Here is a 15116-nt window from a genome sequence, read left to right on the forward strand (position 1 = left end):
TTTGTACGTTTTATGGGAGCTCCAAAGAAGGAAAGGAAAGCGGGAGAAAGCCTAGCGGAGACATTTGAGCCGGCCTGATAGGTGGAAAAAGGGGCTTTAGTGTGGCCCTTCCCCCAGGTCGGCAGCTGGAGCTCAGCCCGCTTCTCTTCGGCTCCGATCCTCTTTCAGCCCATTCATCCAAGCGTGGGCCGGGGGTGGGCGGGCAGACAATCAGATACTGTTTTATCACAGGCATCGGCTGCAACCTCCCGCTTGGCGCCCGTAACGCGCGGCCGCCGGCGGAATGAGTCCTTCAGGACTCCCTGAGGAACGTAAGCGCCCGGACCTCTCACGCCTGAGCTGGAAGTCGGGTCGGAAGGCTGGGGCTCTGCGCTCCGGCGGGTCAGACGCGGAGAGCACGCCTTTCGGGCGGGACCTTCGTTCTCCGCAGCCCCGCCCCCGCTCCAGCCCCCAGTGTTCCCGGTGCTTGAGCCCGGTACAGTCCTCCCAGAGTCGGACCGCCAGAGCAGGGGACCTGCGTACTACAAGTCCCAGAAGGCCTCGCGGCCAGGTCCCCTGGGAACCCTTGGAGATCCGCAGGGGCTGGGCCTCAGTGTGTATGGCCTGCCAATCCTCCAGCGGACGTGGCGTGCTGCGCTGCCGGAAGTTCCGGGAAGTGGGCCCCAAGTCTGGCTCGAACTTCCGGGTTGGTCGCGCGCCTTCCTGCGGCTAAGATGGCGGCCGAGCATCCCGAGCCTCCCAAAGGAGAGTTACAGCTGCCGCCGCCGCCACCCCCTGGGCACTATGGCGCTTGGGCTGCCCAGGAGCTGCAAGCCAAATTGGCAGAGATCGGAGCTCCGATCCAAGGTGAGAACCTCGAGAGGTCAAGAGCCGGGGCAGCGCAGGCCTGAGGAGAAGCTGAGCCTGGTTACCCCGGAGACCCGGCGGCGGGGGGAGGGGCGGAGGCGGATCGCCGAGGCCTGACTTGATCCTGACGGACCCTGTTGATCTTGTGCTTTGCCCAGCAGGGAGTCGCGAGGAGCTGGTGGAGAGGCTGCAGACCTACACCCGCCAGGTACGTGTTGGTGGCGGGACGTCGGGGTAGGCCGAGTTTTTAGGGAAGGCCTTCATGGCCCCTCACTGCTCGGTCTTGGTTCTTTATGTAGCTCTACACAGCAAGCAGGGGTTTGCTGTTCCCGCTTGTTTTTGTCATTATCTGACCAGTTGTAATCGTTTCTGTCTGCGTCGGTCCTCTCCAGTAGCTCAAGCTCTGGCAGACAGGCACTGGGTAAATTTTGTTGAATGAATGGGAGTGAATGTCGTTTGGTGGAACAGCTCCTCTTGGACTGACCTGGAGTCCTTTCTGTTTTGCAGACTGGCATCGTGCTGAATCGGCCAGTTCTGAGAGGTGAAGATGGGGACAAGGCTGCTCCCCCTCCCATGTCTGCACAGGTAAGGGGGTGGTTCTACTTTATAAGATGATCTCTCACATTCAGTGTATTGGAGATGCAACTAACAGATTGGACAGGGAGAAATGGCAGCTCTTCAGTTCTCCTTTGGTCCTGGTCCTTATCACCTTTGCCAGTGTCTGCTTTTCCAAATTCTACCTGTCGTTTAAGGTGCAGCTTACATAATCTGGAAGCCTGACTTGATTCTTCTTCAGCTGGGAAGAACTCTTTTTTGCCTTCCCAGGGCACAGTTCCCATTTTGTTCAGTTAGACATTAAGGCTCATTCCCTGGTTTGATTTCATAGCTTTTACATTTAGTGAGTCATTGGGACACACTGGCTCCAGTTTACTTAAGTCTTCTCAACTTTCGTGTCCTTTCTGAGCCAGGATTTGAATTTTTCTCTAGGACAATGGCTCTGACCTGGGAACTATTGACTTCTCTGTGTGGGACGAGGAGTTCCCAGGTGGCCTTTAGAGGTGTCCTCAAATTTCCTGAAATTGTATGCAAAATCTGTGTTCACGTTTTTTTGGGGAGAAAGTCGATAGTTTCCTTGGTTGGTTCCCCCAAATTAGCATCCTCTTCTTTCGGTATTGTTATAGAGTATTGTTTTCTTACATGCGAGAATTATATGTCATTTGATTTTGAATCCTAGCGCCTGGCTCATAGTTGATCTTCAGCAAATGTCTGCAGTAGGTAAACGTTTCCTAGTTTAGGTTCACATTTTTTCTCCACAGCTTTCTGGGATTCCCATGCCGCCGCCACCCATGGGACTCCCCCCGCTGCAACCTCCTCCACCGCCCCCACCACCTCCACCAGGCCTTGGCCTTGGCTTTCCTATGGCAGTTGGACCCCGCCCACCAAGCTTGGGGCCACCACCTCCTCTCCGGGTGGGTGAGCCTGTGGCTCTGTCAGAGGAGGAGCGGCTGAAGCTGGCGCAGCAGCAGGCGGCTTTGCTGATGCAGCAAGAGGAACGTGCTAAGCAGGTGGGGTAGATGGCAGCTTCGGTGTGGGTCTCAACAGGGTGCTAAAGGGGCAGTGGAGCTTCAGAGAGGCTGAGGCTAAGGCTCCTCCTCTTCCTCTTTTTTTTTTTTTAATATTTTATTTATTAGCATGAGCAGGAGGGGAGGGCAGAGGCAGAGGCAGAGGGAGAAGGAGAAGCAGACTCCCTGCTGAGCAGGGAGCCTGATGTGGGACTTGGTCCCTGGACCCTGGGATCATGACCTGAGCCGAAGGCAGACGCTTAACCAACTGAGCCACCCAGGCACCCTGGGGCTGAGCTTTCTGGGAAGGTCTGGACCCAAGACTAGAACATAGGCCCTCAAATGGAAGAGGACCCCAGGAAGCAGAGTTATGACAGCCTGGCCTCAGGGATGGTGGTACTGATGGGAACTTGTTTTCTTTTTTAAGCAGGGAGATCATTCACTGAAGGAACACGAGCTCTTGGAGCAGCAGAAGCGGGTAATGCCCCCTAGCCTTTGGCCTTATGGTCCAGTCCATGGACTCTTATTCCTAGTGCTTAGTGTCCAGAACAAGATGTGCCTTGCAAATTTTCCATGGAGGTTACCTCATCCTTAAGTTCCAGTATCTTCCAAATAATCCCATCTTCACTGGAGCCCTGGGATTGGTAAACTACAGACTGTGACCTGATTTAGCATGGCCTGCAAGTTAAGAATGGTGTTTCTATCTTTAAAGGATTGTTAAGGAAAAAAAAAAATAAGCAAACCAGAACATACTACGGCCTTTGCAATGACCCATAGAGTTTAAGATGTTTATTGTTTAGCCCATTACAGAAGAAGTTTGGTGACTCCTGTTAGTCTTATGTGATAATTGTTTTAGGTACCCACGAGGAGAGCCTGGATTTATTTAGTCAGTTGTATTGGATTTAGACTAAACATGGTAGATGTAGTTAGAGAATGATACAGAAGGCATTCAGTCCCAGAGGGGCATTTTGTCAGTTGTTCCCTAGTGTGTTACTGGGAGTATTAGAAAGTAAACATTAACAGGAATAGACACGAAATTACTTATGAAGTGCTGTTTTTGCCTAGATTGTGCTAGATCTTGAAGAGCAGGAATAAGAAAAGAATTCATTGTTCCTTAGAAATAACTTAATCTCTTGGGGAAGAAAACTCTTGTTAAAAAAATAGAAGGCTTTGTGTAGCTACATGTTAAATTCTCTGTTAGAAACCAGGAGTTCCCTGGGATTTTTTGGTGTTATTTCCAGGGGTTTTCTTTTGTGATGAGAGACCTCCTGTGCGTGGATCAGTAGCCTGGAAGGGTCGGGGTGATGAGGATGTCCGAACTCTGGTGGTACCTGATTGTTCTTCTTGGGCCTATTGGCTGACAGCCTGTGTTTGCCAGAGGCTGCCTGCCCAGTGGATTTCCAAGCTGTGTCTTCACTCCCACGTCTCTCTTACAGGCAGCTGTGCTCCTGGAGCAGGAACGGCAGCAGGAGATTGCCAAGATGGGCACCCCAGTCCCTCGGCCCCCACAAGACATGGGCCAGATTGGCGTTCGCACTCCTTTGGGTCCTCGAGGTAAGACCCTAGAAATGGAAGGGAAGGGGAAAGACTGTTTGAAAAATCCTACTCGTAAGTACATGTCCTGTGGAGTGCGTAAGTTCAATGAACTGTCGTAAACTGAGTAACTCATACAACCAGCACGAGGACCAAGAACCAGAATGATACTAGTACCTCAAAATCTCTCCTGGGCTCCCTTCTAGCCACCCCCTCTCCCTAAGGGTGACCGTCACAGTGATCTTTAGCAAGAAAGGTAATTTTTAAGATGCGTGTTTTGTCTCTTCTGACTTTGAATTTCTTTCTTCTCACAGTTGCTGCTCCAGTGGGCCCCACTCCCACTGTTTTGCCCATGGGAGCCCCGGTTCCCCGGCCTCGTGGTCCCCCACCACCCCCTGGAGATGAGAATAGAGAGGTGAGATTGGTGATTTCTTTCTAGGAACTGGAGAGTGTGGAGAAGAACTTTCTGGAGAAGGATTCTGAGAGAAGATAGGAGGACTTCCAGGGATGGGGGGCAGGGGAGAGCCATATCTAGTTAAAGCGTATTTAGGTAGAGCAGGAAGTAGGGTTTAGGAGACGTTTCCTGGGCAGGGTTCTGAGGTTCACTCTGAAGGGGGCTGAGGGATGATTGTGACCCTTTCGTACTGTTGCTCTCTGCCGTTTACATCACCTACCTGGCAGTCTTTCTTGTACAAGAGGTCGAAATCTGAGATTAACTTCTCTGTCTGGGTCGCCTCTGGCAGATGGATGACCCCTCTGTGGGACCCAAGATCCCCCAGGCTTTGGAAAAGATCCTGCAGCTGAAGGAGAGCCGCCAGGAAGAGATGAACTCTCAGCACGGTGAGTGTGTTGGGGCCCGAGGGCTGCAGGGCAGAACCTGGAGAGGCTGAGGCCGAGTCTGCACTCCTCCATCCCTTCCCTCTGTCCCATCCTTTGAGAGGGAAACTGGCCCTTGGTTAAAAAAAAAAAAGGAGTTCCTGCAGGCGAGTGGTGTGGTACCAGTGCGAGGAACCTGATGGCCGCCTTTCTCCCTTACAGAGGAAGAGGAAATGGAAACAGACACTCGCTCATCCCTGGGCCAGTCAGCGTCAGAGACTGAGGAGGACACCGTGTCTGTATCCAAGAAAGAGGTAGGGATGGAGCAGAGTCTGGAAGGAATGTTCGGAGACGGTATTTGGGCACTAAAGTCATTCTAGCGCAAGGTGTTCAGTAAGTAATAGCTGCTATTTGTGCCAGTTCTTGTCCCAAGTATCTTACAGATATTTCATGTTTAATTATCATAATCTTTGGAGTTCAGAGTACTATGCATGCCAGCGTTTTACAGCTGCAGACATTTAGGTTCTGAGAGGTGCAGGAATTTACTGATAGGCACACAGCTTGAGAGGAGCAGAACTTTGGAGTCCGACTTCAAGGCCTCTTTCCTCTGTCACTTGGGGAAACAGGATGAGGAGATTAGGGGAGGGCATGATGCTTGGATTCTCTGACCCAGTTGGTTTTCCTTCTGTCGCAAGAAAAACCGGAAGCGGCGGAACCGAAAGAAGAAGAAAAAGCCCCAGCGGGTTCGGGGGGCGTCTTCTGAGAGCTCTGGGGACCGAGAGAAAGAGTCAACCCGGTCCCGCGGCTCCGACTCCCCGGCAGCTGATGTTGAAATTGAGTATGTGACTGAAGAACCGGAAATTTATGAGCCCAACTTCATCTTCTTCAAGAGGATTTTTGAGGCTTTCAAGGTACAAGGAGCAGCACGTTGGGAAGGGGCACAGCTGAGCAGGGAACGGGCAGGGATGGGGAAAGACAGAGTAAGGGAGGGCGTCTCTTTGGTGCTGGGTTCAGAACTAGGGAGGGACGCAGGGCTTGGGTTTCCACGTCGTCTGCCTTCCCAGCTCACCGACGACGTGAAGAAGGAGAAGGAGAAGGAGCCAGAGAAACTCGACAAACTGGAGAACTCCACAGCCCCCAAGAAGAAGGGCTTTGAGGAGGAGCACAAGGACAGCGATGACGACAGCAGCGACGACGAACAGGTGAGGCCCGCAAGCTCCTGGCGGGAGGGGGCTTGGGATGGGTGGCTGAGGTGCAGCGGGCAAGGGGTCGTGGGGAGCTCCTGCAGAGGAGAATGCCTTTGGGGTGAGCCAGGCAGCGTGATTCATACCTTATAGGCTTGCTGAAAAGAAATGATGGTTTTGTTCTAGGAAAAGAAGCCCGAGGCCCCCAAGTTGTCCAAGAAGAAGTTGCGCCGAATGAATCGTTTCACTGTGGCTGAGCTCAAGCAGGTGAGCTTGGAATGGATCTAGCAGATCCTAGAGCCTGGCTGGGAGACGGCATGAACAGCTCCTAGGGAGGCACAAGGGTTTTGTTTTGTGGGGTAGGGAGGAGGGCTTTGAAGGAGGCCTGGGTGACGTAGGCACATGTTCTCTGAGGAATGAAAGAGAGAGAGTCTCAGATCTGAGAGGTTAGGGCTTTCTAGTGGCACGTTGCTGTGTTTTCCAGCTGGTGGCTCGGCCTGATGTCGTGGAGATGCACGATGTCACCGCACAGGACCCCAAGCTCTTGGTTCACCTCAAGGCCACTCGGAATTCTGTGCCTGTACCACGCCACTGGTGTTTTAAGCGCAAGTACCTACAGGGCAAACGAGGCATCGAGAAGCCCCCGTTTGAGCTGCCAGACTTCATCAAACGCACAGGCATCCAGGAGATGCGGGAAGCCCTGCAGGAGAAGGTAGGGGACCGCCCGGGCCCAGATCCGCCGGCGGCTCCACGGCTTTAATGGTCGCCTGTTTCAAAATCGGGAATGTGGTTCCCAGAGTCTACCTTCTTGTTAATTGTCTCATTATCCATTCTCCAGAAGTCACCACTGCCTATGACAGAGAGCGGGAAGGGCGGGGGGAAGACAGCAGCTCATGAAAGGCAGACCCGACCTCGATGTTCAGAGCTGGCTCTCCTGCCCCGTGCTGAGATTTCTGATTCCACGTGGCTCCGTGTCCCCTCTCGTCTCCTCCTCCTTCCTCTGCCTGCACTAGGCCAATTCTTTGAACTGCACATGGTGACTCCTTTTCCTGCAGGTGGCTTTTAGCTGTGTGTGCAGTTCCCTGTTCCCAATGTGAGCCTGATGCACTTTGTGGCTGGAGATTCAGGGTGGTTGTATAACTTTTTAGATTTAAATTTTTAAGTGAAATACTTTGAGTAGAGAATACTTGTGTATACTGCAGAAAATTCAGGAGGTACAAAAATACATGATGAAAACTGTCTGTCAGTTAGACTCCAGTCACCCAGTTCTGTCCAGAGGCAGCTGATGAGGTCAGTCTCTTGATCAGATGGTTTGAAAAACCATCGGTGTCCGTACCTGAAGATGATTTTATATGACACATCTATTTTGTTCAACTGGGATTATGTAATTTTGAAGGGTTTGAGCGGGAAGGATTTTGGTGACTTCTGGAATGAGATAAATGAAGTTTCCCTTTCTTTTTTTTTATTTTTTAAATACTTATTTGGGAGTGAGAAAATGAGAGACAGCATGTGTGGAAGGGGACGGGCTAGAGAGAGAGGGAGAACCGGACACCCCGCTGAGCAGAGCCCAGTGCGGGGCTCGATCCCAGGACTCTGGGATCATGATTTGAGCCGAAGGCAGGTGCTTAACTAACTAAACCACTCAGGCGCCCCTTCCTGTATTTCTTTTGGCAGTAGGGAGCCAGATCTTTAAAGAGCCGAACTTGGTGAATATTTTTTATAATCTGTCTTCTGGCATTTTTCACAGGAAGAACAGAAGACCATGAAGTCCAAAATGCGAGAGAAGGTTCGGCCAAAGATGGGGAAGATCGACATTGACTACCAGAAACTGCACGATGCTTTCTTCAAGTGGCAGACCAAGCCAAAGCTGACCATCCACGGGGACCTGTACTATGAGGTTTGGGTGTAGGGGCTGGGAAGGAGAGACTGGGCCTTCAGTCATAGCTTTGTAACACTTAGTTGGAAAAGCTTTCCAAGATGTACAGTGGCTCCTCTCCTCAGCCTTAGCTCTTAACTCTCCTTGGAGGGAGTGGAATTTGAAATCTTAAAATGAGGTAGGTTTTTTTTTGAGGAGAAGTTCAGTCTCTGTCTTTAAAATGATGACTGGATGACTGGATAAGAGGCAGAGGCACCAAGTGGTAGATGCTTTTAGGAAAACAGTTAATACTGAGGGTGGGAGAAAAGTTTTTATTTTTTTCCTACTGATCCTTGAAATGGCCGTCACCGGAATATCAGGAAATTGTGGGGGTGGAAGGATCTTGGCGATCATCCTGTCAAGTGTCCTCATTTCACAGATGAGAAAGCAGGTCCTGAATCTGGCCGTGTTCTTGTGGTGGGTTAACGTCGGCACTGGGAGTCCTGCTTCTCTCCTCCTTTCTGGCCTTTATTCCTTTTCCTACTCCAGCCGGGGAAAGGAGTGATGAGAATCAACAGGCACTAGGGCAGCTCTCAGTGGGATTTTGTGTCTGGAGTGGATTGGGACTTCTCATCTTTGTTCCTAGCCTAGCCTCTTGCCATTGAATTCCCAGTGTGTGTCTGGCATTCATAATACAGTGTGCTCTGCTTTTTCCTCAGGGGAAGGAGTTTGAGACACGACTGAAGGAGAAGAAGCCAGGAGATCTGTCTGATGAGCTAAGGATTTCTTTGGGGATGCCAGTCGGACCAGTGAGTGCCAGCTACCTGACTGGGGAGGCCAAGAAGAGGATGGGAATTGGGGCAGAAGAGAGACAAAGGACAAGGTTGGGCAAATGGTATCCTGTTCTCTTTTTCCGGCAGAATGCTCACAAGGTCCCTCCCCCGTGGCTGATTGCCATGCAGCGATACGGACCACCCCCGTCGTACCCCAACCTGAAAATTCCTGGGCTGAACTCGCCCATCCCCGAGGTGAGTACTGGCTTTCATTCTTAGTTGCCTCTGCTTTTTGACTAGAGGATGATTTTTTTTTTTTCTCCTTCTCTTATCCCATCCTACCATGTCTCTGTCTCTCTCTTTTTTTTTTCTCCCCCAAAATAAGTTTTTGTTTGTTATAAAACAGTCAATGAGAATTGATGAGTCCAAAGATGAAAACAAATGGCCTATCATTTCACCACTCAGAAATAACCAGATTTAAAATTTGGTGAATGTGTTTCCAGATATCTCTTTGCTTTATACGCGGCTGGACAGATAGAAATAATTTTATCTCAAGAATGGCATTACGCTTTTATTTTGAAATATGAAGCATTGATTTAAAAAAAACTTTGATAGCAAAGTCATTACGGTAAAAAAGAAGTAATTGTGAAACTTCAGGTAAAAATTTCTGTCCCTTTAGAGAAATAGATTTTAAAAGCTTCTTAAAGTTAGGAAAAATCGGTAAGAGTTGTGTTTTTGACCTTCAGGCAACGTGGAATCTACCGTGAAGGCCGAGGTTTATTAGTCAACTCTCTGCCTCCCATTTCCCCATCCTGTTGCCTCTGGATTTTTCTCGCTTACTACTTTTGCTCTGTAATGCTTTATAACATTTAATTCTTCCCTGAAATTATAATTTTCAGAGTTACCAAGCGCTAGTTCTGTACTGTGTAGCGTGACGTCTCTCCAGGGCTCCAGCGTTTGCTCCGGCGCTTAGCAGTGGAACTGACTTGTGTTCGGTCTCTTGCAGAGCTGTTCCTTTGGGTACCATGCTGGTGGCTGGGGCAAACCCCCAGTAGATGAAACCGGGAAACCACTCTATGGGGACGTGTTTGGAACCAATGCTGCTGAATTTCAGGTATAGGCCATGGCTGTCTTACTTCAGGTTGTGAAGTGTGGAGGTAGTTTATAGTCATTGTCAGGGAGCCAGGTGTTTGGAAGTTTCAGAGTCTGAAAAAGGACACGCATTTTCCTGAGATGTGACTGCAGTAAGTTCCCCAATAGAATGTGAGCTCTCTCTGGGCAGAGATTATTGTCTGTGTACTTTTCCATCCCTTCAGTTCGCAACAACTTGACGCATCGTGGGTACATAGTAAACGTTTGCTGAATGAATGAATGAATGATCTCTTTCAGACCAAGACTGAGGAAGAGGAGATTGATAGGACCCCTTGGGGGGAGCTGGAGCCATCTGATGAAGAGTCTTCAGAAGAAGAGGAAGAAGAAGAAAGTGATGAGGACAAACCAGATGAGACCGGTTTTATCACCCCTGCAGACAGGTGGGGCGAGCAGAGTCTGCCGCTAAAGTGGCCTGTCGCTGGGGGCTTTCTCATGACTCCAGAGCTTGTTTCTCTCTTCGCAGTGGCCTCATCACTCCTGGAGGGTTCTCGTCGGTGCCGGCTGGAATGGAGACCCCTGAGCTCATTGAGCTGAGGAAGAAGAAGATTGAGGAAGCAATGGATGGGTGAGAGAACCAGGCACAGCACAGCTGAGAGGGAAGGTCTTCCTCTTCCCTTCAGCCTCTGGGTTGGCCAGCTGACTTGTGCCCCGCTTTCCCCACCTTGTGAACCAGTTATGGACTCTGCTAGGCACAGCTTTAGGCACTGAAAAACACCAGGTAAGCAGATCCTCAGAGAACAAGGTGATTTCAGATAGGGGTAGGAAGGTGACGCAAACTCAACCAGGTAATGGGATGTGGAGGGAACTGGGTGGCAGGGAGGTCTTTGGGAAGGTCTCACTGAGGTATTGGAGCCGAGAGCTGAATGTTAGGAAAGATCTAACTGCAAGGTAATCTGAGGCAGAAGGAAGCGGAAGTGCCTAAGACAGACAGGGGTTTCTCCGAGTCTTGCAATGGAAACTCCCTTACTAGGTATGTAACTGTGTAGGATTGTTAAGGCTTCTTGATGAATTGACTCCTTTGTCCTGAGGCCATTTCTTTGCCCATTCTGGATTGTGTTCCGTTTTCCTATTTGGTACATTTTAGATTAATTGAACTTTTTTTTTATGATTCCATTTTATCTCCTTTGTTGACTTATTAACTGTAAAGTTCTGTTTTGTTATTTTTTAAATTTTATTTTACTTTATTTTCCTAAAGATTTAATTTATTTATTTGACAGAGACAGCAAGAGAGGGAACCCAAGCATGGGGAGTGGGAGAGGGAGAAGCAGGCTTACTGCCAAGCAGGGAGCCTGATGTGGAGCTCAGTCCCTGAGGACCCTGAGATCATGACCTGAGCCGAAGGCAGACGCTTAGTGACTGAGCCACCCAGGCACCCTTGTTTTGTTATTTTTAGTGGTTGCTGTAGGGTTTATAGTACGGGTCTTTATCACAATCTACCTTCAAGTGATCATGCTGCTTGCAGAGGGAAGTGAGTACCTAACAGCAGTGTACTCCATTTTTCTCTTCCCAGCCTTTGTGTGGTCATCATGCTTTTTACTTTTACGTATTATAAATCCTACGTTATGTGGTTATTTCATTTATTTATTTATTTATTTATTTTTAAAGATATTATTTATTTATTTGACAGAGTGAGAACACAAGCAGGCAGAGAGGCAGGCAGAGAGAGAGGAGGAAGCAGGCTCTGTGCTGAGCAGAGAGCCCAATGAGGGGCTTGATCCCAGGACTCTGAGATCATGACCTGAGCCGAAGGCAGAGGCTTTACCCACTCAGCCACCCAGGCGCTCCTTATGTGGTTATTTTTGTTTAAATGATTAGTTGTCCTTTTTTTTTTTTTTTTTTAATCTTTTAGAGTGATTTAAATAATTTGTCCTATATTAACTCATAAATACGATTCTCAGTGAACTTTCATTTCTTATGTACATCCAGGTTTCCATCTGGTGGCATTTTCCTGCCACCTGAAAGGCATCCTTCAGCATTTCTTGTTGTGGATCTTATGGTCATAAATTCTTCCAGTATTGGCAGCCTGAGAATTTCTTCGTTTGTCCTTTTGAAAGATTTATTTTATTTTAAAATTTTTTGGTTTTATTTAAATGTCCTTTTGAAAGATTTTTGATTTTGATCGGGGATAGGATTCTAGGTTGGCAGTAGTTTACTTTCAATACTTTATTTTGGGGCGGGGGTGAGGCAAAGGGAGAGAATCCCTAGCGGGGTCCATGAGGGAGGCTCCAGGCCCAGCATGGGGCTTGCTTTCACAACTCTGAGCCAGAATCAAGAGTTGGATGCTTAACCAACTGAACCACCCAGGTGCCCCTCTCCAGATATATCTTCTGGTACCTTTGCTTTCTCTTCTTCTCCTTTGTAACTCCAATTATGTATGCATTAGATCTCTCAAAGCTGCCCTCCTGCTCCCTGATGCTCTGTTCCTTTTGAAAATCTCTTTTTTCTCTTTGTATTTCCTTTTTTTTAAGATATATTTATTTGAGAGAGAGAGCGAGCACAAGCAGGAGGAGCAGAGGGACAGAGAGAGAGAATCCCAAGCGGACTCCGTGCTGAGCGCAGATCTTAATGGGGGCCTTGATCTAGCCCTGAGATCATGACCTGAGCCAAAAACAAAGTTGGACACTTACCCGACTGTGCCACCCAGGCACCCCACATGCTTGTTAATTTTTGACTGAAAGCCAGACTTAGTGAAATCTACCTCATTGGGTGCGGGGTTCTGGCTTCTTTGTATTCCTGCAAGCCTTGCTCAGGTTTGTCTAGGCACACAGTTAAGGTACTTGGAAACAGTTTGATTCTCAGGTCTTGCATTTCAGGTTCCTGAGGCAGGACTGAAGCGGTGTGCGGTCCTCTCCACCACCAGGCTCAGACGTTCTGTACATTCCACCCAATGCCCTGTTAATCAGGAGGATTTTTAATCAGGCTGGTGTGTTAGGTGCTATTCCCTGGCCCATGTGGGAAGCAGACACGGTTACCACCAGTGCCTTTGGGTGGTTCTGTCCCCGGCTCTGGCAATTCACTCACATCAACACTGAGGAAGACCCTCTGTCGGTCTCCGGAGCTCTCAAGTTTCTGTGCTGCTCTCTCTTCTCTAGGACTCTGCCCTGTGACCTCTAGCCGCCTTGATCTCTGTGGCCTTTCAGTTTCATCCCTTCAACTCAGTCAGCTAGAGTCCTCTGGGCTCTACATGGCTTCCCCCTCCTTGTGTGGCCTGCAGACTGTCTCAGTGCAGTAGGCAGTGTCACTGAAGGACACGCCTCATTTGTTTCCTGTCTCACAAGTTATTCTGCTTTGTTACCCCTGTCCAGTGACCTGAAATCTTTGTTTCATGTGTTTTGCCCACTTTTTAATTTTTTTGATTGTTTCAGGTGGGAGGGTAAATCTTGTCCGTTACTCCTTCTGCAGAAGGCTCAAGCTTGGCATATATACACAAGGAAGAAAAGAAAGAAGGGTCTTGTGGTTGGAGCATAGTGAACAGGGACCAGATTATGAACCCTTTAGATCACGTAGGGAGGTTGGGTTTATTCAAATAAGCAAGCCTCAGAGGTTTTTGAGCAAAGGAATGACTGGATCTAAACTGTTCTAAGGTGGTAACTGGCTGTTGTGTGAGAGTAGATGGTTACTGGAGTGCCTGGGAGGCTCAGTGGGTTCATAAAGCTTCTGCCTTCAGCTCAGGTCGTGATCCCGGGGTCCTGGGATCGAGCCCTGCATCGGGCTCTCTGCTCAGCGGGGAGCCTGCTTCTTCCCCTATCTCTCTGTCTGCCTCTCTTCCTACGTGTGATCTCTGTCTGTCAAATAAATTGGGAAAAAACAAAAACAAAAAAAGAATAGATGGTTACTTCTCCAGAGGGAGAGGTGAGGGGAGGTCCAGGTTGATATTGCTAGATTTGCTTTTGTGTTTTGAGTGGAATCATTGAGGTACAAGGCAAGACTGGTTCGGCTAGTTCTTGTGCTATAGGAAGTACTGGAAGTTTGAGTTCTCTGTTAGAACTCCAGGTACAGCTTTGAGCAGGAGCTGTCGTCTCTTTTCTCCTGTCATCTTCTCTGTACCAGAGTTCTTGGGGAACTTTTAGCCCGACCCTTAGCCCTTCTTCACATGTGGGAATCTTGGTCTTTGATCCCCTAAACTTGGGTCAGGGGATCCTTTAACTCAGTCCCTATATTCCTTCAAGGCTCTTTTTCCCAGAATCGCACTGTTCCACCCCACTCCCCACCAACCAAGTTGTTTCTTCTTCTGGGTCTCTGCTGCCTGCAGAGGCAGCCTAGGCATCGTTTTTCCTCTGGGTGACTGGCAGTCTCTTTGGGAGCTGGGCGGAGGTGCTGCTTGTGTTCTCTTTTCTTCCCCTACTAGAGACCCTTTTGTCCCTTCCTTTTTGGGCCTGACTGCATTGTCCTTTGCAGAAGCGAGACACCTCAGCTGTTCACTGTGTTACCAGAGAAGAGAACGGCCACTGTTGGGGGAGCCATGATGGGATCAACCCACATCTATGACATGTCCACAGTGAGCACTCTTTTGGGGGCTGGGAAAGGGGGCAGAAACGAAGTCTTGTAAGCCCCTCTGTAGACGACAAGACTCTGATCCCTTTTCCAGGTGATGAGCCGGAAGGGCCCGGCTCCCGAGCTACAGGGTGTGGAAGTGGCCCTGGCACCTGAAGAGTTGGAGCTGGATCCCATGGCCATGACCCAGAAGTATGAGGAGCATGTGCGGGAGCAGCAGGCACAGGTGGAGAAGGAAGACTTCAGTGACATGGTGGCCGAGCATGCTGCCAAACAAAAGGTAGGAGGTCACAGGGGAACCCAGCTGGGTGTGAGCCAGGGACGAGGTACCAGGGCCTCCTTTTTCAGTGGCATGTTGTCCTCTAATATGAGAATGGGGGTGCACTCAGGTCTGCTGCCCTGAGCGTCCCCGGTCCCGAAAACCTTAGAAATCCTCTGGTGGGCTGCCCTCTTTAAGGATGATGAAACTAAGGCACAAGGAGGGGAACTCATCCAAGTCAGAGAATCCAGTTTTAGCACTTTTTCCACAGACCTATGTGTCTGAGTCAGGCTGCCCACCCTTGTCTTGGGGATTAGTGGGTTGTTTCACCCGTTGTAACCAGTTTCTCTTTCTCTCCTTCAGCAAAAGAAACGGAAAGCTCAGCCCCAGGATAGCCGCGGGGGAAGTAAAAAATACAAGGAGTTCAAATTTTAGGTCCCCCTCACACACCTGGTCATCCTTTAGGCCCTCTGTCTGGATGTTTGGGCTTCACACATGGTCCCCAAGAGCCAGCTCTCCCACAATTCCCAAGGGCTTGTCATTTCATGTTCTTATTTTAGACCTGTTTTGTAAATAAAGCTGTTTCCCAAGGAAAGAGATGCATATGTAACACTTCTGATCCTCCTTCGTCTTTTAATCCCC

The 15116-nt window shown here is 49.4% G+C and overlaps 1 protein-coding gene across 4 annotated transcripts; it reads left to right on the top strand.

Annotated features, from left to right (window-relative positions):
* Positions 1–457: 457 nt before the first annotated feature.
* SF3B2 (splicing factor 3b subunit 2) lies at positions 458–15069 on the top strand. 4 transcript variants are annotated; one of them, XM_082748458.1, is made up of 22 exons: positions 458–846; positions 1005–1054; positions 1354–1431; positions 2163–2411; positions 2836–2886; positions 3845–3962; positions 4256–4356; positions 4685–4781; positions 4980–5071; positions 5453–5668; positions 5822–5959; positions 6128–6208; positions 6426–6653; positions 7689–7838; positions 8516–8605; positions 8717–8824; positions 9576–9683; positions 9959–10101; positions 10185–10286; positions 14120–14219; positions 14310–14495; positions 14838–15069. In XM_082748458.1, the coding sequence occupies exons 1-22, from the start codon at positions 714–716 to the stop codon at positions 14907–14909; spliced, it is 2691 nt and encodes an 896-aa protein (XP_082604584.1). In that variant the 5' UTR covers positions 458–713; the 3' UTR covers positions 14910–15069. The 4 variants fall into 4 exon arrangements, with proteins under 4 accessions (XP_082604584.1, XP_082604586.1, XP_082604587.1 ...); XM_082748460.1 differs by having other exon boundaries at positions 2839–2886; XM_082748461.1 differs by having other exon boundaries at positions 1008–1054; positions 2839–2886.
* The last annotated feature ends 47 nt before the right edge of the window (positions 15070–15116 follow it).

The sequence above is a fragment of the Mustela nivalis genome (assembly GCF_964662115.1).
Source record: "Mustela nivalis genome assembly, chromosome: 9".
Taxonomy (NCBI): domain Eukaryota; kingdom Metazoa; phylum Chordata; class Mammalia; order Carnivora; family Mustelidae; genus Mustela; species Mustela nivalis.

Excerpts from the sequence above, each read along its gene's own strand:
- SF3B2 (XM_082748458.1), top strand. The coding sequence starts at position 714 with ATGGCGGCCGAGCATCCCGAGCCTCCCAAAGGAGAGTTACAGCTGCCG. Across the intron at positions 6,209-6,425 it reads CTGTGGCTGAGCTCAAGCAG|CTGGTGGCTCGGCCTGATGT; the intron begins GTGAGCTTGGAA and ends TGTGTTTTCCAG. Across the intron at positions 14,220-14,309 it reads ACATCTATGACATGTCCACA|GTGATGAGCCGGAAGGGCCC; the intron begins GTGAGCACTCTT and ends TCCCTTTTCCAG.